General features: G+C 40.8%; 1 protein-coding gene and 2 long non-coding RNA genes across 8 annotated transcripts in view; 2 read left to right on the plus strand and 1 right to left on the minus strand.

Annotated features, from left to right (window-relative positions):
• LOC123865575 (protein lingerer-like) overlaps nucleotides 1–24,649 on the plus strand; it is a 29,919-nt gene extending 5,270 nt beyond the window's left edge. For 3 of the 6 annotated variants that reach the window (XM_045906681.1, XM_045906682.1, XM_045906683.1), the window contains exons 5-29: nucleotides 592–703; nucleotides 1,533–1,694; nucleotides 3,380–3,456; nucleotides 4,575–4,643; nucleotides 6,403–6,480; nucleotides 7,190–7,282; nucleotides 7,906–7,990; nucleotides 8,496–8,587; nucleotides 8,853–9,155; nucleotides 9,789–9,881; nucleotides 10,323–10,404; nucleotides 11,339–11,469; nucleotides 11,824–11,910; nucleotides 13,008–13,109; nucleotides 13,640–13,786; nucleotides 14,906–14,990; nucleotides 15,141–15,298; nucleotides 15,860–15,958; nucleotides 16,586–16,675; nucleotides 17,318–17,465; nucleotides 18,574–18,677; nucleotides 19,067–19,186; nucleotides 19,683–19,718; nucleotides 20,984–21,091; nucleotides 21,810–24,649. In XM_045906681.1, the coding sequence (XP_045762637.1) occupies nucleotides 592–703; nucleotides 1,533–1,694; nucleotides 3,380–3,456; nucleotides 4,575–4,643; nucleotides 6,403–6,480; nucleotides 7,190–7,282; nucleotides 7,906–7,990; nucleotides 8,496–8,587; nucleotides 8,853–9,155; nucleotides 9,789–9,881; nucleotides 10,323–10,404; nucleotides 11,339–11,469; nucleotides 11,824–11,910; nucleotides 13,008–13,109; nucleotides 13,640–13,786; nucleotides 14,906–14,990; nucleotides 15,141–15,298; nucleotides 15,860–15,958; nucleotides 16,586–16,675; nucleotides 17,318–17,465; nucleotides 18,574–18,677; nucleotides 19,067–19,186; nucleotides 19,683–19,718; nucleotides 20,984–21,073 (2,643 nt within the window). In that variant the 3' untranslated portion in view covers nucleotides 21,074–21,091; nucleotides 21,810–24,649. The remainder of the gene's footprint in view (nucleotides 1–591; nucleotides 704–1,532; nucleotides 1,695–3,379; nucleotides 3,457–4,574; nucleotides 4,644–6,402; nucleotides 6,481–7,189; nucleotides 7,283–7,905; nucleotides 7,991–8,495; nucleotides 8,588–8,852; nucleotides 9,156–9,788; nucleotides 9,882–10,322; nucleotides 10,405–11,338; nucleotides 11,470–11,823; nucleotides 11,911–13,007; nucleotides 13,110–13,639; nucleotides 13,787–14,905; nucleotides 14,991–15,140; nucleotides 15,299–15,859; nucleotides 15,959–16,585; nucleotides 16,676–17,317; nucleotides 17,466–18,573; nucleotides 18,678–19,066; nucleotides 19,187–19,682; nucleotides 19,719–20,983; nucleotides 21,092–21,809) is intronic. The other 3 variants (XM_045906685.1, XM_045906686.1, XM_045906687.1) reach the window with 3 other exon arrangements.
• On the minus strand, nucleotides 73–15,591 carry LOC123865587. Its single transcript, XR_006796001.1, has 3 exons — nucleotides 15,578–15,591; nucleotides 2,653–2,657; nucleotides 73–185 (listed from the first exon to the last, which is right to left on the minus strand). It is a non-coding gene; the product is annotated as an uncharacterized LOC123865587 (long non-coding RNA).
• On the plus strand, nucleotides 2,017–3,133 carry LOC123865584. The gene is made up of 2 exons (XR_006795998.1): nucleotides 2,017–2,341; nucleotides 3,000–3,133. It is a non-coding gene; the product is annotated as an uncharacterized LOC123865584 (long non-coding RNA).
• Nucleotides 24,650–24,868: the final 219 nt, after the last annotated feature.

Genomic DNA, 24,868 nt, shown 5'->3' on the forward strand with positions numbered 1-24,868 from the left:
TCTAAATTTAAAAAAAAAAAGGTGATTCCATATATTATAGGCTGGGTTTAGCAGTAAAAGCGGCTGTTTCATACTTCACCTCTTCTGGTCATTACATGTGCTCTAGTCATACATCGATAAATCACCCACTGCGCAGGTACAATGTCAGGTCTTTTAACAAGACGCCAAATATGTAGGCCGGTATACTATCATCCAATTCAATTTCAAGGTCAGAGACCTTGTGACACCAACTGTAGTTTACATGAACATTGTCAGAGTGAACTAGAGTGGGGGAACTCTTGATTTGATCCTTACTCGACGATCTGACAAATATTAGGCTATGGATGATGTGAAATCAAAGAATAATAGGCGATTCATAGGCCACCTAGCGTCAAATGTAGGAATTTGACGCCTGCCAGTGACATCGAAGCCGGTTATTACAACTTCCCTAAAACGGAACTTGCATTGCGAAATTAATGTTGCGTAACTAATTTCAATACGCACGAAATTAGACGTTTACACGTGAAAAATTAATTTTATGCCACTAAATTTGTAATGTAAACTAGACTTAACTGTCGCGAACTGTGTCATGGTGACGTGTTAACTGTGCAGGGCGAATGGCAGACGAGAGAGAAGAAGAAAAAGAAGCCCCCCGCGACCGCGGGCAATGGCGATGTGGAGCCGCCCAGAGACGCGCCGCGCTCACGCTCCGGACCGCGCACACGTGAGTACTACGAAGGCCGGACCGCATTACAGTGGCGCTACGCAGCACTGCAAAGCGTCAAAATATTATTTCAATCATTTTGTGCAATGCACTATAGCGGCGTTTCATAGCGCGTTGCAATATACAGGCCGTTCACGACGGTTGTGACTTGAAACTTCTATATACATTGCAGCCTGCAGATATCAGAAAACTCTGTTAGTGCGATTCCGGTTTGCGTGTTCTTCTTGTAATTCAGCGGTACTTATATTCATAAGGTACTGGTGGTGCCATCTAGTGATAACGTCGTGAGTGGCGTCCGGCTTGGTTTCGTGTGTCGAATGATTGTTAATTGATTTCTTCGTATGAGTGAGAAGTGCCCTTTTTTTGCAATTGTGGCGACCGTCACAGGACCATTGCTTTGTTTGCTTTATTCCTTACAACTTAAGGTTTATTATTGTGTGATTTGCAATGGTGCCAACATAAAGGGGTCAAGTTATAGTGAATGGTCTGTAGAGAATATTTTGACGCGAAGCCACGCGCCGCTGTAGTGCGGTTCGGCCTTAATGCTGACTTCTGCACAGTGTGTTTTGATTTTGCTCAGGTCAATTGCAGTTGGAGAATTGCATATATGATGCAAGGCATTATGCTAAGCTGTACATCTGTTAGGGATGGTGTCTGAGCGAGTCAATAGTTTGCTCACCGAGACAAGCTAGTATAGGGCGATTCCTCTTGCTCGATCGATTGACAGACATAGGCCGAGCGCCTTATTGTCTATTGGCTCGTGTCCGTGGACAAGGTATACCGAATAGTTATGTTAAGGCGGCTAATCATATTGTTTGTATTGGTATAGGTCGCGGCGAGGGTGAAGGCTCTATGCGCGGACGCGGCTCAGGGCGCGGGCGAGGAGGCGCGCGGGGCGGACGTGGCGCGGGACGTGGCGCTCGACGTGGCGGCGCCTCGCGCCCACACGCGCAGCGCAACGACCAGGACTGGCCTCACACACCTGACACTGGTACTTTTTTTATTTATAGACTAGCGCTGGGCTGCAATCTGACCTGCTGGCAAGTGATGATGCAGCCTAAGATGGAGCATGTTTGCCTAGATGCCAAGGGATATTTTATTGCTTGAAACGCAATAAACTGAAGAGTTACAGACCAGAAGTTTAATTCCGGAAAACCTGCATCAATCATTATGACAATCGCAATAGTTGTGATTGGTTGAATTTTTGGTATTTTTGTTGCAATAATGTATTTTAGCCAATACTGAGCAAGTGTCGGCCAATAAGAGTTAATCCAACGATTGTACATACATCTTGTATGTACAATCACAGTACAAACAGAACAGTAGTTTAACTTCATACAAAGTGGCCGCCGCCGGTTTGAATGTATGCGTGAGCAGCGGGCGCCGTGTACCCACGGAAGTTTCACGCACACATTCGCATAGTCTCAAGCGGCTCAAGTGGCCGGCAGTACGGGCCGCGCCGCCATGCTAATCGCGCGCAATTGCGTATTACGTTGCACGCTCGCTCTTTTTTGTTTTGTTAGTAACAATTATGACTTCAAAAAAAGCCAAAATTTATTGTGGTGTCTTCGGGTGTCTCAATAACGACTCCAACAAACCGGACTTATCATTCTTCAATATACCTACTGAACAAGACACGTAAGTACCTAAACATTTTTGTAATAAAATTATGTGTCGGTAGGTACCTATGTGTGCTAGCCCAGGATCCGTGTCTGGATGTACTAGGTACCTATTAATATATTTAATATTTTATATTTAGATAGAATAAAATTAGAATAATATCAATTTTTACAGAAAAAATTTTTACTTACTTAAGTTATGGAGTAGGGGAGACCGGGGTTAGTTGACCAAGTTTTCATTTGAATAAGCCTATCTTTTTAATTTTTCACCTAAATCGGCCAAGTACGAGTGGGACTCGCGCACCGAGGGTTCCGTACATATGTAAATACTTATACTTCAGGGGTGTTATGTGAGATGTTTTGTACGTAATACGTATGTAATTCGCCCTACTACTTAGACTACGCTGTCCGTCTGTCTGTCTGTCTGTCACCAAGCAGTATCTCATGAACCATGATAGTTAGACAGTTGAAATTTTCACAAGTGATGTTTTTCTGTTGGGTTTACTCTTTGTGTAAGCTCTAAACCCCTGATTATTAAACGTAGATTAGAGTGTCATTTCATTCCGTCTAGTCTACGTTTATTAATAAGGGGGCATAGCAATAGGTTAGATTTTCTAAAATACGTGTTTTATAACTTAATATTTCTTTTATTTGGCTTATTCATTTAATTGTTTCAGGCGCTTACAATGGCTACGATCAATCGATCGCGAAGATTTGTCCGATAAGCCAACACGTCGCATACTCGTGTGTGAAGTATTCAAAGCTGAAGATAGAATTTTTAAAATTTGTCTTTTCTTTTTAAAACGTCTTTTATTTACACCCCATTTATGAATTGGTAAAACATTTCATTATTATTATTACAAAATTAAAAACCTAGTGCTGTCATACATAATACGCAAATAATATTTAATTAAAAATAAAAGTGACAACCCTAGGCGTCAACGCAGGAGTAGGTAATTAACTCGCCGATCGGCGTTAGTTAGCCTACTATTCTGTTTGTACTGTGGTACAATGGTCTATTAAAAAAAAATATGCTAATTTTATTATTGTATCACAGGTGGCAACATCGATTCGTTTCCCACCACAGAGGATTGGGACAATGAAGAGTGGTCCGGCTCTCTCTCAGACACCAAGGTGAATATTTATCTGCATTTTTTTATTTATTAAACAGGATAAAATTAGCAAAATGTTGAAAAAGTCAATCCATATTCACCAAAATTTCACTCTCATCTGAAATTAAGATGCTGCATTTGCAATATATTATCGTCCATTTAACTATTGTCTATTTGTGTGCCGCCCATCGTGCACTGTAAGTTCGAAAGAATAAAAAAAATCTTCCATATTCCCTGGAGGTTACAATATTAGTGGTTTTTTTTTTTCAAGTAATTTTACACAAAATCTGGCATTGATACTGCATAAAAATTCAAAATTCAGAATATTTTTATTCAATTACACTTTTACAAGTTCTTTTGAACCGTCAAAAGCATCACCCACATATACTCTTATATACGAAAATCGATTGTTCTGGTAAATGATATTACCTTGTATAAATGCTAATATTTTTTTACATGCCCAACTTAGTTTTCTGTCCCACACTTTGTCTAAAGAGGCCAGAGCACTGTAAGAGCTATACAGAGCATATGTTAATTGTAGGGTGTAGGTAATGATTTTGCTCCCATGAGAATGATATGTTCAATGTCAACGAAACCCTCTATAAAATTTTAGAATTTGAAAAAATCCATATAAAACGAAATGGGGGGCATGTTTTATTCGGAAAGAAATGGAGTTTAACCTAATCATCTGGACGGGGTAATATAATACGATTCAGATGATACTAATTGCAGAATTCAAATATAGAAAATAGTACAATGGACGAAGTACATTAATGTGACTTTCTTACAACAAGCAACACTCTTTATTAATCGTTATAATTCGTCCATAATTAATATCGGTTATACTGCAGTGAGTGTCGATGGGCAATTCATTCGAATAACAATCGATAAAAACCGATAGTATTCGATTTACCACTTGATAAATAACCGTAGGTCTGAAACGATAAAAGCGAATGCAATTGCGCAACTGATTTAGATTCTCGATATATTCGTCTGTCGATTTTTATTCGATTGTTTTTGTGAAGACGAAAAAATCGACAATCGATTGTTCAATTGTTGGGTTCATTCGATTGTTTTTGCTACAGTCGCCCATCTCTAGCAGTGAGTGTCGTTTCGCTCTACATTGGTGTGTATTTTTAGGTGTTCACGCCGAGCGCCAGCGCGCAGGCCGCTGGCGCGGACGACCCGACGCCCGTCGTCCCCTCCACTGTAAGTTACTGCCCACTTGCAATATGGGGTCAGCCGGGGTAATTGTAAACATGCCCCTATAATATATGGAACCCGGTGTTGAAAAATATGTCGCCATTTGTAAGACATTGAGGAATGAATATTGACCCTTAGGCAGAGATGTAATAGAGTGCGCATTGGCTTTGCTCAAAATTTACTTAGAAGTAAAAAGAGACAGAGTTATATAGCCTTTCTCGTTTTAACTAGTAAAGTCTGAGCCAAGTGAAAGTATGCTCTATTAATTTCAGCCGTGAAATATTTTTTTTTAAATTCTAAAGTCAATTCATTCAAAGAAATTCATTTGTTGCATTATGCATTGATTTTCAGAGCGTGAAATATAAGATTTAATTGCCATTAGAAGTTTTTAAAATCAAGTGTTTACATTTACCCCTGCAAAATTATGATATTTGAGCGTTTTGGGGTAAATGTGATGAACAACTAATGTTGCTATATGTAATACATTTTACTATTTAAATGGGGGAAACAACACTGCAGCGTAATTTTTTCAACCTTTTTCGTGTGTTGAGAAATTGCTTATTTTTTCTGACAAGTGACCTTTGGTGCTACAGGCAATAAATCAAAGCAACGTTCCATTTGCCTTTCAGTTGATTGAACATATTTATTAGATTTTTATGATAGGTGTTGTAATTGCCCCTGTTTACACTTACCCTGGATGAGTATACTTACTTTGCAATCGTTACCCACGACGGGCGGGCGAGGACGGTATATCTACTATGGGGTTTTTTTTACTTTTTTGACATCTAGCAATAGTAACTTGCCTACTAGTCAAATCAGCAATTTTTTATCAAACGTCAAAACGTTCGCTTAGCAAGAGAGAATATATGAAATACATGACATCATAAACATTTGACGTAATTTTTTTAAGTTAAAACTTATAAATTCAAATGGTTAACAAACTTAAAACTAGCAGCGGATGGATTTTATGAATTTTGGAAAACCTCTACTTAGTAATTACTTAGAAATAATTTATTTTTGACATAAGCATCATCTCAATTCTCAGAATTTTCATTTTGGAATTATTAATTTTGACAAATCCAAAAAACCTTTTTATTTTTGCTTTATTTCCACGTTTTACCGTATCGAATATCGATATATGTCGCGACATATACGACAGTCGAAAACGGAGACGAACATGTGAACAGTGACTCGCTTCCCGAGTCGCCCTCTTTTGCGAATGTGTAAAAGGCTTTGAAGATTTTTGTCTGCCTTTACTCTATCCGCGGAAAGAAGTTAGTATAGCGCTCTCTGTGTTGCGTAATCCCATACAAATGACAAAGACAAAAACTCAGTGGGCGTTAACCATTTTGAGACACCTTAACCAATCACAAACGAAAGTACGTTTCGGTTGTGATTGCAAAGTGAATATACTTGTGTGTGGATTTCGACTAATATTTGCTTTTATAAACTACATATTTTGCTTTTTAATAAAATAAACATTGCCTACGCCAAATTTAACCTATAAATGAGAGGACAGATCGTACCCACGTGCTATGATTTCTGTCAAATGACAGAACCCCTTGTAAAGGTGCTTTTCTACTAAAGCGGAGCGGAGCGGAAACGTATTCAATATCCAATCAAGTTATTGTTAGATGACGTTTTTGCGTTATCTCTCATAATTTGATTGGTCCAAAACACACGTCAAGTTCGCTTCGCTCCGCTTCAGTGGAAACGGACCTTTAGTATGTGGTGTGTCGCTAAACTCCGTCACGTTTGTTCGCAGGAGGACTGGGAGTGCGGCACGGAAACAAACGGACCCAACATACCCACCTATACCTACCATAACCAGCAGCACATACCTGTGAGTATACAGATCCACCCCCGCCCTGTTTGATATAAAATGAGTAGCTCACGGATAAAATGGAAAAAAATTGTAAGAGGCCCAAAAAACCGTTTCAAAAAAAGATTCCGACGAATAGAGAACCTCCTCCTTTTTTGGAAGTCGGTTAATTACGAGTCGGACTCGCACACGAAGGGTTCCGTACCATTGTACAAGAACTAATACTGTTTAATTATTATTTTTGAAATTTTTATTATTTGTTGTTGAGACAACAAAAATACACATTCTGTGAAAATCACCTCTCTACCTATTAAGGTTCACGAGATACAGCCTGCTGATAGACAGATGGACAACTGAGGCTTAGTAATAGGGTCCCATTGGCACTCTTCGGGTATGGAACCCTAGTGTACTAGGGGTACTCAAGTCGAGTAGCGCCAATGTACACTCAATAGATACCCCCCTTTCCCTTCTAATTAAGCGTAAAGCTTGTGCCAGGAGTGGGTACGACAATAGTGCAACGAGTGGGTTTTGAACCGCCGACCTTTCGGAATTAGTCTGCTCAACCGTCGGGCTATCGAGTCTATCTATGTTTGAACTTGTTGGTACCTTCAAAAGAAAAGTGAATAGGCACCTTCTGGGCAGGCGCGCTCCCCATTACGCTGCATCATCTCCTGTTTGGTGTGAATGCATTCAAGCGCAAGCCTATAAAAAACTGTTGGTTGTCTGTCAGCAAATGGGCGGTGCGAGTAACGCGGTGTCGAGCGCGCCGCCCGTCGCGCCCAAGCCGGAGCCGCCCGAGACCTACGTGCCGCAGCACCATCAGGTACATTTTTCGCGTTAAGTCCACATACATCACACTATCACAATCACAATATAATATTATAAAGGCGAAAGTATGTGTGTACGTGTGTGTGTGTGTATGTTTGTTACTCCTTCACGCAAAAACTACTGGACAGATTTGGCTGAAATTTGGAATGGAGATAGATAATATCCTGGATTAGCACATAGGCTACTTTTTAATCCCGGAAAATCAAAGAGTTCCCACGGGAAAATAAAAAAAACCTAAAGCCACGCGGGCGAAGTCGCGGGCATCGGCTAGTACAGTATATTTCCAAGTAGCTGATGCCTGCGACTTCGCGTGGATTTAGGTTTTGAATAAATCCCGGTTTAGGTATTAAATTTTTTTTAAACTCTGCTTTTCCGGGATCAAAAGTGACCTAAGTCAATTTCCGGGACGCAAGCTATCTGTGTACCAAATTTCATATAAATCAGTTACACGCGTAGACCTTCAGGAATTCCGTTGGAACTTTTCTGTGATAAATTCCATCGAAATCGATTAAACTTCTAGGCCGTGAAAAGCTAGAAGACAGACAGATAGACACACTTTCCCTGTATAGTCAAGAAGCTAACATTCGTGTCCGAATAATGTTTGTTGTCGTGTTCCAGCCAATGGGTATGTCGGGCAGCCTGAGTGCGGCGCAGACGCAGTACCTGTCGCAGCTCACGCAACAGACGCAGCGGCACGACCCCAGTACGTATACACTTTGATTTAGATTCATAATAATACGTTGTTACGGCTATACTCAAGTATTTACTCGATGTAGGCCCTACTAGTTTCGAACCCATCCGGGCCCTTTTTTCATAGGGACTCAGCTGCTGACAGTCTCAGCCAGCCAGTAGGGCCCAGCGATAAAGATCAGTAGGAACTGTCGGGAGATGATCTGTCATCTATATGTGATCGAGTGAATTCATTTTTTCGAGAACACATTTTATACTTTTTTTGTGACCAAAAATTCACGGTTTTTGGGGGTTTTCCTTGTGCTATAATACCTACCTACCTGCCTGCCAAATTTCATGTCACTTTTCAGGTCCTTAACTATACCCATGCAAAAAATCACGTCGATCCGTTGCGACGTGATTGAAGGACAAACCAACAAACAAAGACATTTCGCATTTATAATATGGGGAGTGATTCAAGCCAGTAGGAATCCTTGTTAATGTTGTAGTGTTGCGTTACCGTACGTGTCGTATTGCAGGTGTGTACACAAGTAACTACGGCGTATATGGCGCGACGGACATCAGCGCACAGAGGAAAACGCAGCGGGTCAGGGTGCCTCCGCCTTCCAAGGTAAGCTTAACTATGTATATATTTCCTTGAAATTAGTATCTTGGCAAATAATTTGTGATAATATATACTACCTCCCACTGTCCATTTGTTTGTTTTCTCCCTAGCGTTATAGTTGTCTTGAAGAGAGCTATTTAGCGATAAGACCGCCTTTTTGGGCCTACATTTTAAGTTTCCTTTTTTGTAACCTGTCATTTGTGTTTTGTGGTGGAATAAAGTATACATACATACGAATCTGTCATTGATAAAACACTCCTTTATTTCTCAGATACCCTCGTCAGCGGTGGAAATGCCGGGCGGCACAGACAACAGCAGCAACCCGTTCCTCGACGTGCAGTTCGGCGCGCTAGAGCCCGAGGCGCTGCACGAGACCGCGCCGCAGCCCGCACACGCCGCGCACCCCGCGCACGCGACGCACGCCGCGCACCCCACGGCACAGCCCACGCACCCCGCGGCGCAGGCGTCGCACCCCACGGTGCAGACGACGCACGCCGCGGTGTCCAACCACTCGGGGCATTCCGTGCAGCCCTCCGTCACGCCGTCGCCGCCCACGCCGGTGCCCGTCAAACAGGTTTTTCTGTCTTATTATGAGTGCCAATAAGCTACTGAAATGGGCATATAGGTAGGTGATGCCAACGACTTCGTTCGCGTGGATTTAGGTTGGCTTTTAATCCAATGTTCCGTACTTGGGTATTTTTCCGACATTTTGCACGATAAATCAAAAACTGTTATGCGTAAAAATAAATAAAAATCTGTTTTAGAAAGTACAGGTAAAGCCCTTTCATATGATACCTCATTTGGTATAATTATCTTACTTTGAAAACTGAAACGCATTTTAATTTTTATTTGTGATGTAACCACAAATTCGCGGTTTTCGGATTTTTTTTTCCTTTACTTGTGCTGTAAGATCTACCTGCCTGCCAAATTTCATGATTCTAGGTCAACGGAAAGCACCCTATAGGTTTTCTTGACAGACAGACAGACATACCAGAAAGTGATCCTATAGGGGTTCCGTTTTTCCTATTGAGGTACGGAACCCTAAAACACTCGCATTTATTATTATTACAAATTATTTACAAACAGATTATTACAATATTACAATGGATATGAAAATTCGACTTTTTGGTACTGTAGATTAGTACCGATTTCTAAATTTAAACTAATTGAATTGGCTTAAATATAATGCGTATTTGTTGGTTGGTAGCAGGTGACGTCACAGCCGGAGCCTCAACCCGTGCCCACCAGCCACGAGACGACTGAAGCGCCTAGTAATAGCTACCCCAACACAAACAGTATGGTAACTATCACATTATCTACCAGGGTCATGGGGTTATTAACCGACTGTGCAATGTAAAGGAGTGGTTGTGTTCAGTTTAGACTTTATTTTCTCACAAAGAACAAGGAGTTCACTTACAATGAGAAATACATAATTATTGTAGATACATGTTTGTAAATACATTGTATGTTTTTATATGATAAAATAAATAAATAAATATACTTTTATTTGGGACTTATATGGGTCTGTGTCACAAAAAATAATGTAGACAAACTAACAAAATCGAAACAAAAATAGTCTGAGGGTTATTTAAGAAAAGTGCAAGAGTAAGTTAACGGTTAACCTTTAAAATAAGGACTAAATTCATACTTTTGACATGACGTTTGACACATAAAGTTAAAATGGCGGGTGAGAAGTCATTTTTACGCACTATACGGGATTAACTGTGTAATTTGTTTTCAGTTAAACGATAACTTATCAGCAGTGGAGGCGACGCCGACGAGTCAACCTGTCGCGTCAGAGCCGGTAGTCACCAACAGCACGTGTAAGTTGCGAGTATTAATACTAAGAGTAGGCTTTTGAGGCTTCGACGTCATTGGCAGGCGTCAAATGTCCCTATATTTAACGGTATTTATTTATTTATTTATTAGGACACTAGAAAATTATAATATTGATACATTCTTAAATCTATAAATACACACACACACATTATTAGATACATAACTTATTAATTAGGTGTCACAACTTGTGCCAAAAGAAATTAAAAATAATAATTATTAAACAATAAAAAGTTTACAATGTACAAAAATGTCTTAAAATATAATGAAAATACTAATTAGTCATAATTAATAAAGAAAAAGAAAAAAGGTGAATAGTGACTACAGGTAATAAGCAGTAACGGTATCTTATAAATCACCTATTTTCTTTGATTTCATGTCACCCAGCCTAATTTTTGACATAATATCGCCGATTCAGGATCAAGCTAAGTGTTCAATCACTTTGGAAGGGCTTCCCAAGCTTATTTTTACTCTTGGGAGTTTGCTATTTTTGCGTAGTACAAGGTTTGTTGCGTAGTCCTCGGAGGCATTATATTTAATTCCGTATTTGTGCTCACCAGGGACACATCTCGTCAAATCTTTTTGTTTTTCGTTAAAATTTATCGGTTTAATGGGTGGGAATAAAAAAGATATCTTGTATTTTATACAATTAATATGGGAAAGACCCATCATTTGGGAGCCTCTTTCTAATAATATACAAATAACCAAAGCCGTGGACATGTCTCCCTCGTTGGAACTCATTTTAAATAGACAAGTTAATAACAAATATGTTCTATACACGGAAATCGCAGTGGACACCCTGTTTGCTAAACATGTTTTACTAACGTGTTAGCAAAACAGTATTTTGTTCATAACATGGCACAGCGGACCCGACTTTACGGCGTAAGAAATGATGATACTGACAGTGTTCCTCTTTGGCAGCACTAGATAAGCTGTCAGCGTCGATGAAGCAACTGGGAGTGTCGGGCGTGTCCTCGGCGTCGGTGGCGGCGAGCGAGGCGGCGCCGCCCCCGCAGCCGCACCACCACTACGCGCCGCACCACAGGCCTAAGGTATACCAACTAACTTTACCGAGTATCTCTATTAAGACTGTAGTAATTTTTTTGAAGAAAGATAGTAAAACAAGGAACCAAAAGCTTAATTTGCTATAATCCGCTAAACCAGACAAATCTATATGATACCACCCAGCACCACACAGATCCCAAAACCACTCGACGCACGTTTCGCCCCGACACCGGAGCATCTTCAGATGTAGACCTTACAATGCCTAATTCCAACGAATTGTCTTTGCAAAGACATTGTAAGGTTTTTAAGTCGGTTTTTTAATGTCAAACGAACTTTTAGTGCCTTCTTCTTTTAAAAAAATGTGTATGTTTACAACGATCATAACGGTTGTGGTTGCGCAGACAGTGGGGCAACAGAACGTGTACGCGCCGCACCACGCCGTGTCGCACCACCCGCCCGTCTACGGCGCCAACGTGTATGCGCCACAGGTGAGTGAACAGCCAGAGGCCGTAAGCCGTTTAGCACCTTAATGATCATATTCGCATGGCACCGTTATGCACATGCGTTATTATTTTGGTATTTCGTCACTGCGCATTCAAAATCCGCTATGTATTTTTTTTTTAGAATTCTTGTTTTTGATGTCATTTTATTTGGTTTAAAGTCATGTGTACATGTAGAAACCCTTTTTTTTTTTTTAATTTATTTAATCAAAAAAAAATCACAAGAATCTATAATATTATAGCTCGCCAAACTGGTGTGCCAGTTTGTTGGCGAGGTGGCGCTCTTATTTTAACTTACATAACTAACTTATCCATACACCTTAATCTATACTTATAATAAACTGTACTACGAATAAATATTTATTTAAACCTACCTACTCCGTTAGGGAGTCCCTAAGTACAAAAATTTACAAAACAAAAAAATAATATAATATAAATATAATATTTAATAATATAATTATATAATATATATATAATATATAATATAATAATAATAAAAAGATAATAATCTTTTTAGCTATGTGATTTTGATCTAAAAGTGAAGTATATATATATTTTTTTAATTTAAGTTTTAGAGTCTTGATTGTGAAGACTTGTGGTTTTCCACATAGCGGAGTTTTCATGCGTAGTGACGATTTATTTGATGCTCGGTGCTAGAGCCACTCGACGTTAATGTCGGGGTCGGTGTACACCAAAGAGCTAGATTACTACGTGGCTTCCTGCAGACCTGTCCGTGCCTACAGCTGGATGGCGTAAATACAAGTCACACATTTGTCACACTACTGTATCACTTAAAAAAAGTTCAAAACTAAAACCCGACGACAATTATATCACTGTATAGGTCGAATCGGCTAACTTAAAATTAATTTACACAGAAAAGCAAAACCTAACGAAATCAACTCATTCAGCAAAATAGGCTCTTAAGCTCTTTAGTGAAATATACTTATTTTACTTAACTACAAATACATAGACTGCTAAAAGCATAACACTTCCTTTTAGCTTTGCCGTAGTCGGGTTAAAAGAATATTTACTTATTTCACTTAATATTCCATATACTGTGATAAACAATGTTTGATCGTATGCAGGTGAACTCCACAAACGCATCGATGTCCGGCGCATCGATCGCCAGTGCGTACCCGTCCAGCGTCACCCTCACACAGTACCAGCCCATGATCAACTCCTACCAGGTAAGAGCTTTGCGGACTTAGCTGAGATCTATAGCTCATGACTTTGCTCAGACATAAGACACTATTAAAACGAGACAGCGTTATAACGCTGGCATAAGTCTGTCTCGTTTTAACTGAGACTTAAGTCTAAGCAAAGTCAAAGTGTGCTCTATAGACTTCAACCTTAGAGACCAATTAGTGTCCATACAAAATGAAAATTGAATTTTTACATTTCACTTGGCAAAAGTGTTAACATTTAAGCGGTAAGCATTGTTTTAAAGGCGTTATTACCGTTGTCTAACTGCACAAACTACAATTTAACGTTTTTTTAATTCATTTGCTTATTATTTCCTCGCAAGTGATAGAAAAGTACTATACAAGTCTGGGCCGAAATAGCAATTAACGACCTCGTTTAGTTCAAAAGAATCCACTAGACGCTTCGTCCTTTCAAATTCACTCGGGAAGTCATTGGCTTCGCCTCGTTCTTCCAATACTACTCGGCCGTTAATTGCTATATTTCCGGTCTGGCCAGTAATGCGGTACTGTTTCAGCAACAAACGTCAGCGACGTCAGTATCGGCCGTGACGGCGGCGGCGTACGGCGGCAGCGCGCTGTACACCGCGGCGCCCTACACCGCGCCGCCCTCCCACCCCGCCGCGCCCTACCACCACCCGCCCACCAAACACCACAAAGAGCAGGTGAAACTCATTGCCCTATTTTGAGAAAGCAATCAGAACCCTAACCTTTTTTTATTCAGATACAGGTTCGCCCTTGACTGCAATCTCACCTTGTAATAAGTGATGATGCAGTCTAAGATGGAAACAGGCTAACTGGAAGGAGTATGGAAGTTTTCGTTAAACCCATACTCCTTTGGTTTCTACACGGCGTCGTACCGGAACGCTAAATCGCTTGGCGGCACGGCTTTGCCGGTAGAGTAGTAATTAGTCACGGCCGAAGCCTCCCCACCAGACCAGACTAGAAAAGAAATTATAAATTCCAAAACACTGCTGGGTACCGTACCCTGAGCCTCCCACTAATAACACAGCGCTTAGCACAGCGCCAGGGAGGTCATCAGTGACTCGGGCAGCCTCACGTAACGACCCCCCGATAAAAGACGCCCTAAGCACGTCACTAACGACTCCGACGATCGAATCATGACTGACAATTCAAATTCAAATTATTTTTATTCAATTAAACTTTTACAAGTGCTTTTGAATCGTCAAAATAATCTACCACTGGTTCGGAATGCCGTTCCTACCGAGAAGAACCAGCCAGAAACTCGGCGGTTGCTCTTTTCAAATTACAATTTACAATAATATGCCATACTGTATACAAGCAATTGCAGCGCCGTGTATTGCTGGAGCGAGTCAAATCCAAGCTTTTTTGTCATTTACATAATCTTCGATTGTATAATAAGCTTTTTTCAAGAGCATACTTTTAATAGATTTTTTAAACTTGTGTAAAGGCAAGTCTAAAAGTGATTGTGGAATTTTATTATAAAATATTACACTCATTCCCACAAACGACTTTCCCACTTTCCTGAGGCGGAGCGTAGGATATGCGAGACTATTACGGTTTCTAGTTTGCCGGTCGTGGAAATCACCGATTTTTTGTAACTAAGAATGTTTTGCCGTACAAAAATTATATTAGTGTAAATATATTGAGAAGCTACTGTAAGAATACCTGTTTCCTTGAATTTCTCTCGTAGGGAATCGCGCGGAATTATAGATGATAAACGCTATCTTATAAGGCAACACTCAAATTCAACCTCTTTACAGCGTTATTAGAAATTAAATTATGTGTGTCTGTTATTCCAGTACGACAACTCAGTAGCATCAAGTAACAGTTTAACGAGTACGTCCACCACGCAGACGTCGACAGCCAAAGTTGCGACCACCACAGGTGAGAGAATATCCCTCTTCCATACTAACATTATAAATGCGAAAGTGTGTCTGTGATTGCGATTGTGCCATTGTAGCAGTCATTCTACCGCAATCGAGCCCCTGGACAGCGTTTGACACAGTAATGCAGCTATTTTCTTTTTTCTTTTAGTAAGCGGTGTAGTAAACTCGGGCGCGTCGGCGGCGTCGACGGGCAACTCAACGGGAGCGAACGCGGCCAGCGCGGCTGGCTACGCGGGCGGCGCGTTATACGGCGGCGCTTATGCGTATGACGAACAACTCATGAGGCCTGGACTGCCGCACCACATGGTGAGTACAGAGAGTGCCCTAAACATTTTGCATTCAACCAAACACTCGGACTCACTCATCATTCACACACTAACTCCCGTATTCACAAACGTTACTATGAGGTCTCATAGTGCGCTCGAATGCATAGTGTAGGTTCCACCAATCAGATTACTGTGTCACGTCAATTTACAATGATCTGATTGGCGGGACCTACACTATGCGTTCGAGCGCACTGTGAGACCTCATAGCAATGATTATAAATACGGCCGATACACTCGCTCGTCATTCACACACATACACTCACTCACTGCGCACTCGCTCACACTCATCATTCACACACATACACTCACTCACTCGGCACTTGCTCACACATATCCACTCACTCACTCATCCACTGGATTCAGAGGATGCAAGAGTGTGGCGTGTAGAATACCCTTTAAGAGACCTATGTGCAGCTGTGGACGTCTATCAGTCGACGAAGATGATGTCAGTTACTTAGGTTTTCTGACGATCTCATTGTGGATTTTATCTCAGATAGGCACTCAGCATAGCGATAACTGATTCGTGTAATGCGTATTGCAGGGTGGATATTACGAAGTAGGCTACAGCGCGCGGGAAGGTACCTTCGGACTGGGAGCGGGCGAGAGGTTCGGCAGGACGGACGCCGCCTCGCCGCAACAGGTGAAAATCTTTTTCATTTACTATAAAAAGTATACTATATTTTAATATACGAATTCCAAACCGATCAAGTGCGAGTCGAACTCGCACACGAAGGATTCCGTACCGTCGTACAAGATATAAGTCGTTAACACTTTTAAGTAGAACTTGCAATTAATTTTTGCGTGAACACATTTTAATTTTTTTTTTGTGATCTGACCACAAATTCACGGTTTTTGGTTTTTCTCCTTTACTTTGTGCTAAGACCTACCTTCCTGCCAAATTTCATGATTCTAGGTCAGCGGGAAGTGTTTTCTTGACATACAAACAGATAGACAACAAAGGGTTCCTCTTTTCCTTTTGAGGTAAGGAACACATCACAGGTTTACATCAGCTTCGGTGAAAGTCATTTTGACCATACTGGTCTGGATCTGTCTGACCCAATCCAATCTGAATTCTGATCAAATCAGGTGGTTGATTATGTGGTAGAATCATTTGATGACTCGAAAGTACTTGTGAAAGTTTGATTGAATAATAAATATTTGGATTTGGTTTAACTCAGTGATCATCACTTACCTTGATGGCTCATTTGACATATTTTTTTTTATTCTTTACTACAATGAGCTAAATGTTTTTGTTGTTCTATTGTAGGTCCCCGCCGCGCTACCGCCCGGCTACGCGTACTTCGCGTACCAACCCCCTCCCACCACATACCAGTACGGAGTTTCATACCACCCCACGGTAAGACTACAGAGAACTAATAGCTTTTTTACCTGACTAACGCAGTCTAAAGAATGAGTTATGATTTTAGCAGTAAGTATGTATGTAGGTTTGTATTTATGTGTGTTCCACCGTAGCGCCTACTGAGCCGATTTTGATGAATGAGGTGTCAATCGATTCCTTATTTGACTGGCTATATTTTATACTAAAAAAATGGAAGAGTAAAACATTTGAAGTCCATAAATATAATGCAATGTTAAAATACACTGAGCGACAGAAAAACAATTTTACGATGTATACCTATAGCTATCTATCGGCAGTTCGCGGGTAGTAGTCGGGTTCTTGTGAAATGTTTAACTGTCATTTATTAGACTCGCGACTCCCTGCCAGACGTCCTTAAAGTTTAAAAATTTACAGGTGCCTGGCAGGGGTTTGCCACGATACTAAGGTTGAAATCTATAGAGTGCACTTTGTCTTTGCTTATACTTAGGTTTCATTAAAAACGAGACAGATTTATGCTCGCCGATCGTTCCTCCCTGAGCTGGGGACAATACGTAGAGAAACTTTTAGCTTTTATAAAGTATTGGAGGTCTGGCACACGCTGGCTCTCTTTCTGTCTCTATTAATAAAAAAAAGCATAACAGAATTGAATGTTCGGTGCAGTACGGCGGTGGTTCGAGCGTAGGCGGCGTGGGTGGAGTGGGCGGCGTGGGCGGCGTTGGCGGCGTGGGCGTGTCGGCGGGCGGCAAGGTGTCGGCCTACTCGCAGCAGCAGCAACCCCCCTACGACGCGCAAGACTCATACAAACCAGGTACTTTTACACCACTTCCTAATTTTAATGTAACCATCGTAAGTGATTTCCATTATCAAGGTATACAAGTATAGGTTCTTCTTCTTCTTCTCTCTGGGCTGGTTTCCGCACTTAAACGTTTCCGTCTGTTGTGCGTGCGTTGCCCCTCCCTGCCGAAGTTTTCACTCCAGCCATCCAAGCTCGCTCCAGAAGCCAAGTAGACCGCCCAGGTTGCCGAGGACTTCATGGAGTGAGGTTGGGGAACCCAAATGGCGTTCTCGTTGTTCTGCCACGACCATGCACTCCAGGAGCACGTGTGTCGGCGTCTCATCGACCTCCATGCAGGCCCTGCACAGAGGACTGTCGGTAACACCTATAACGAAAAGGTGTTTGTTTAGTGGGCTATGCCCTGTTATGAGTCCCACCACCTTCCTAAGTTTACCTTTGTCCAGGCGGAATAGTTTGTTCAAGTATAGGTTGTTACGGGTATACTCACGTATTTAGTCGATGTTAGCCTGACTATTTTTGAACCCATCCGGGGTTATTTTACATAGGGGCTCAGCTCACTGCGTGTCGGGGTTGTTCGGGTGCCTGGCTGATTATAGCCGTAACCACTTATACTTATAGTTCGTAATTTAGTATAACGCTTATTTCGATAGTCGTGATAGCCTAGTGGTAAAGACGTCCGCCATCTATTCTTGAGGTCAGTGGATAGATCCCGGGCACACACCTTTAACAACTAACACTGTCAGTAATCTGTTAGCATCATCATCATCAGCCTGTGGACGTCCATTGTTGGACATAGGCCTTTCCTAAAGAGCGCCACCACACCCGGTACTCAGCCTTCCTCATCCAGCCACTTCCCGCCAGCTGCTTTATATCGTCGGTCCATTGTGCTGGAGGGTGTCCCACACTACGCTTGCTTATATACAGTTTCCACTCAAGGACTTTCCGGCTCCAACGGCCATCGCCTCTACGACAGGCATGGTCTGCCACTGTCACTTCAGCTTGCTAATAGTTTGGGCTGTCAGTGACCTTTGTTCTCCTGCGGATCTCCTCATTACGGAACCGGTTAACACAAATAAGGTTATAAATACTTATTTTTATATTTTTTTTGTACCATTTCCAGCGGGCCCATACACAGCCAACGCGAACAAATCAGCCGGCGCCGCGTCTGCGGAGCTCACCACGGCGATGTACGCCAAAACGCACGTCGCGCTCAACAAGGTTAACGTGAGTATACATTTTTTAAATTCAATATAGGCAAACGCTTGACCACAATCACACCTGAAGGACGCAAGCTACCTCGGTACCAAATTTCATACGAATCGGTTAAGTGGATGGGTCTTTAGGAATCCCGTGGGAACTCCTTGATTTTCTGGGATAAAAAGCCTGTGTCCATCCCCCAGATATAAGCCAACTCTACCAAATTTCATCAAAATCGGCTAAAATGTTGGGCCGTGAAAAGCTAATAGACAGACAGACATACTTTCGCGTTTATAATATTAGTATGGAAGTATGGATTTATTTTTAGTTCAATCTTTATATCCAGCCATGTCAAAAATCTTCGACAGATATGAAGGTTGCGCAGCTCACACTAATGTTTTGTTTGCATATTTCAGAGTTACGAGAAGGCGGGTTTCCACAGCGGCACCCCGCCGCCGTTCGGTGCGGGCAGCCACCTCTACATCCCAGCGCCGCCGCACCACCACGCGCACCACCACGCGCCGCAGCAGCACCAGGTAACACCGACAACATCTCCGCCGACAACACCGACACTATCACCAGCATTGACAACAATACCAACACCGACTACACAACCAACATTAACGTCACCACCAATATCAACACTAATAACATCATCAACACTAACAACACTTACAACACCAACAACATTACTAACACCACCAACAATTACAAAACCACCAAGACTTTTAAACAACACTAACAATACCTCCAACTAACAACAATGTTCAAAAACTCACTAAACATGAAAACATCATAAAATATAACATTCTTCACCTATTTTCTTTCCTGCTAGTATTTTTTAAATACGAAAATAATCATTCAGCCTGCTAGCTCAATCAAAAACAATTGTACAGATTATAAATATGTAGGAAGTAGGTATGTTGAAATGAACACCACAAAAATTCACACAATATAAATAGCATGATGTGATTTTTTTATAGTGATTTTAAGTTTTATCTTTATATTCTTAGAGTTTGCTTTCGTTTGTAGATGGATGGTCGGGTGAACAGTAGTCATAATAGGCGGGTAAGTTATACATATTATATGTTTATTTTGCACTTTCTGTTAGGGTTGTCGATTGCTCAACATTATTTTTATAAGTAAAATAAATTGATTGGCCATCATAATTAAATGAGTGTGAAAGGCCAAAGATATATTAAGCATAATATAAAATGAATATGGTTGTAATGAACTGCTGTCCCTAAAAATAATTAGATTTGACATTTGGCAACCCTACTGTGTCTATACACTCTGCAATGTTTATATATTTATGTATTATATATTTTATATTTATAGTATTACCCGCCTTGTAATAATGCATGTGAATGTGCATTTATATATATTTTTTATTAGCTTATGCCCGCGACTTAGTCCGCGTGGACGGTGGACTACACAAATTTCAAATTCCTATTTTATCCCCTTAGGGTTTAAATCTTCAAAGATTCTTTCTTAGCGGATGTCTATTGTCTACGTCATAATAGCTATCTGCATGCCAAATTTCAGCCCGATCCGTCCAGTAGTTTGAGTTGTGCGTTGATAGGTCAGTTGTTAGTCAGTCAGTCACCTTTTTTATTGTATATTTAGATGTGCTGGCAAAATCTCGCGATTTAAAAATTGCTCCTCGACCTACCTTGTATTAGAGTAATTGAAATCAGTTCCTTTACCTTCTCTATTATCTTGTTGCACTTTAAAACAGGCGGTAGAGTATGTGAGAAATAAGATGCCATACTTATAAACTTTATGAACATTAAAATAGTAAATTAAGAGAGACAAAAGTCAAATCATTTATTTAAAATAGGTTATATTGTACACTTTTTGATGGATAATAAAATGGTTGATATACAAGTATTTGCCAAAAACTGTGTTTCAACGTGGATATAACATTAAATATATAAAATTGGTAAAACAAATAGATCGAAACAAATGCTGACGAGACAGCACTGAGATTACATATTTTTATTCCAAGGTGTGCTATCTTGACCCCTAACTTTTTCCACTGAAATGAAATGGGGTCTAATTATTTATTATCTTCTTTTTTTAAAATTTATTTCTGTATATAGACCAACCGATGTGCCCCAGACTGGTTTCATTAAAACGACTTAACAAGGCAAATAATGCGAAGACGTTTTTTTTAATAATTCATAAAATGGAGCCCTTCTTCTTCCCTTCATCAAATCTTAATTTTTTTGGCAGAGATATTTTTGCACTGTTCAAAAATAAGATTTCTGCGCAGGTACATCAGCGTGACTTACAAAAGTGGTAGTACTATACGTAACGTAAACTTGTTACAGGAGAGCGGTTCGGGAGCGCGCGCGGGCGCGGCGAAGCCGGCGGCCAACAAGCCCACGTACTCCTCGCAGTCGTACTGGACGCCCAACTAGCGCGCTGCAGCTCACGAGGTAACATCATCCCCATTTTAAGTATAGAATGTACCGGCTATACTCAGTACTCACGTATTTAGTCGATGTAAGCCCGACTAGTTTCGAACCCATTTGGGGTCCTTTTTCATAGAGACTCCGCTCCCTAAGTTGGTTTCTCATTGGATTCGGTGGATCGTCGTGCTAGAAGACTCACTGGCGACAAAGCCCTGGTCAATTCTAAGCTTCAAAGCTTTGAACAGTGTCGCAAGGTTGCAGTCTGTATTTCGGAAAGTGTGCTAAGGAATTAGTCGAACTATTTCCCCCCTTGCCATTTTACAATTGAACCACTAGGCGTCGCCAAGGCCTGCGTCCCAACATAGTCGAAATCGAAGGGTGTCAATAGGACTCCACTGCCCGTCCATCCGTCCATCTGTCTGTCTGTCTGTCTGTCAGCGGACTGTATCTCATGAACCGGAATAGGTAAAGAGTTGAAATTTTCATATGTGTTTCTATTGCCGCTATAACAACAAATAAAAAAAAACAAAATGGCCGCTGTACAATAAGTGTTATGTACGATGGTACGGAACCCATCGTGTGCGAGTCTCACTCGTACTTGAAGGAGTTTTTTGGCAGTCATGTAAAAAAAATGATTCTTGAGTAACTTACCTACTTAGTACCTTCAGCAATACAGGTCTTTCCTAGTGCAGATGTTCTTATTGTATTTAAGTTCAACAAAATGATTATTATTATTTTCCAGGCTCTCACCGCAAAGATAGACACGTGTACATAGAAGGCGATCGCTAACCTCAAGTCACCGGCCGGCGCTCGGCGAGCACGCTCCGGGCTCGGCTCGTGCCCGCTCCGGGCTCGGGCACGGCTCGTCACCCCCCCACGTGTAATCAATCAACTCTAAACTGACGTCCTTTTAGTGGCTAACTGCAAAAAGTAGTTTGTGGAGTTATTATAATGTACAGTCAAAGGCCGTAACTCGTTTAGCACCTTATAATGTGGCACGGTTATGCCCATGCGTTAGGTGTGTGTGTGGCGTGTTTGTAGAAAAAGGTCATAAATGTGACAGGTTTTTGATGCAATTGCTACTCGAATCCTGAGGCCGACGGTATACCTATATAACGGATTTAGTCAGATTTTTAATTCGTTCTAATTCTGACGTTTTTTAATTTTATGAAATAACACCAGTCTCACAAATGAATGTAACAAATTCAAATAAAATATAAAATAGGTTAATGGAGGTTTGTGGGCTATTGCCAAAAACATGGGAATTTAGAAAAAGTGAAATTTCTAGAAAACTCAAAAACTACTTTTTGCAGTAAGCCGCTTTTTAGAGGGACGACAGTAAATGCGTCACCACGAGACACTTCTGTAATAAGACTTGCTTTCGTTGTAAGAATCACACGCGTGCGTGCGTCCGTACGACGCGCTCTTTTAGGGTGCCTATCCACTGGACCAAGACAGTGGAGACAGTTGGATACACACACTAGAACACACTCAAACATACATTTCACTCCGTATGTGGAGTAAAATATATATTGAGTGTGTTCTAGATGTTGGTTGTATTCTTTTCCTGCTTCTTTAGTAGTGGGAGAACGGGCGGTGCATATTGAATGCGGCACGTACCATATGCAGATTTGTTTTGACGGATTATAGCAAATTAAGCTTTCTAATTCATCTTTGCATATGATATGTGGAGATGTGTTTAGCAATCAATCAGATTTTTGATAGATATGATAAAATTATCAAATCTGATTGATCATCTCTCTGCTGTGCGTGGACAGGCACCCTTAGCGTTGTTAAATTATTATTAGTCGCCCGGCGTTCCGATGCGTTGCTATGTGTCAATTTGTATCGAAGTATTTAAAGATAATAATATTGATAGTGTATAGGTCGAATTGTAAATGCTCTCATTAACTAAAAATATTGGACGCGAGCGAACGCCGCGCGACTAGCTAAGTGTTGTGTTAAGGCTGTGTACACACCAATGTAATGTAGACAAGGAATTAGGCTACATTTTGTAAATTTTCAAGGGTGCGAAGCTGCGAGCGGTTGCTAATGAGAATTACCAGGGTTGGATTTTGGTCAATATTTTGATCAAAACGTATTATGCACTAAACGATAATCGTCGAAAATTCACAAAACAGATACCCAAAAACTGCGCCGAATTAAGGACCTCATCATTTTTGGAAGTCCTAAGATTGAAATAAGGTTTATGCATGCTCTTATCAATAAATAATATAAATGTAGGTGACCTTAATTCAGTGGCCTAAAACTCAATTTTAAAATACGATCACGTCTGCTCTCCGTGCTAGTCTATTTAAATAGACGTTAAAAATCGATTTAATAACTCCTATCACAAACTTCCACAACATCCCAAAATCAATCAAAAATCTTAATCATTTATTCAAAGTAGGTACTATTGTACACCTTTTTAGAGTCAGAATTGCTAGATTTGTAAGATGATATTATGGTGCTGATAATTAATTACGTTAAAAATAAAGCTACGAGTCCTCTACTAATTCGCTCGCCTTTGCTGATTCTACGAGTGAGCGAGAGTTCAGTGTCTATCGGCCAAGCCAACAATTTACCGCTCGGTGTGTACACGTCATTAGACGCGCGACTACGCGTGTAGCTTGTATAGAAGTAAGGCGACGGACGCACGTGTATGCGCAGCCTACAGTGTCTCGTGTGTAGACGCAACCTTTTTTTTTTGTTAGTGAAACCTGTAAGAAACCGGCCCTCCTCATTCTGTTATGTGCGTGATAAATTATGCATTACAACATTAAAAAACCAGACAGTACGTGTATCTATTTTAACGTGTAACTGACTATTGTAAAATAAAATGAAAGGTAATTAATTGAATGAGAAAGGTTAATCTATGTTAATAAACTTGTTTAATTTGAAATTCCTAGTGTATTTAGGCGACGGGGCGCCGCGTTTTTAGTATACATTTTTATAAAAAGCTGCGTTTCAACGCGAGATTAGGTTAGTTAGCTATTATTCCGGTGTGTCTCGACTGATGCGGAAGCGAGCGGAGCGGAGCGTAGACGTGTGCTCCGGATCAATGAAATTTTGAGAGATGGCGTGATAAAATTCAACGTCAAACTCGAGTTCACTCGTCTCGTCTTCAGTGGAATCGCACCTTTAGGGTCGTATTAAGGCGGGCACACACTCTGGGGCCAAATCGTTCGTGTTCCTGCATCGCTCTCGGTGTGTCTCGGCTTAAAGCTCGCCGCGCCCCGCCGCGTCTCATTCTGTAAGTCTGCTCCGTTAGGTTACAATCATTTTGTTTAAATAAATTAACAGTAGTGCTACATTTATCTTTATATATAAATTATGTATTGTATATGTAAGTGCTTGGTACGCTATGCGCGCCTCGACTTTTGTATTTAGTTGTCATACTTTTTGTAATTACATATTATTATTATTAAAAATATTATAATTAAAATGGACGTCATAGTTCGTCGACTGTATGTAACAACGTTTTAGTAAATAAATAATCGAGGTCTTTTTTATCGTGAAAGAATGCTGAGATGATCTCGCGGGCATTTGAGAGACGAGGAAATACACATATTGGAACATGAACTGCACTTTTATTTTCTCGTACAACTCGTCGCCCCCGCCCATTACTGTTTATTCTAATCCTAATATCCATCCATTCTAATATTATAAATTGTTGAAAGTGTGTCTATCTGTCTGTCTGCTACGTTTTCACGGCCCAACCGTAGAACCGATTTTAATGTTTGGTACATACATGGGATACATCTTGGGGAAGATCCTTAAAAAACTGAAATCCACGCGGAC

This window comes from Maniola jurtina, chromosome 5 (assembly GCF_905333055.1).
Source record: "Maniola jurtina chromosome 5, ilManJurt1.1, whole genome shotgun sequence".
Taxonomy (NCBI): domain Eukaryota; kingdom Metazoa; phylum Arthropoda; class Insecta; order Lepidoptera; family Nymphalidae; genus Maniola; species Maniola jurtina.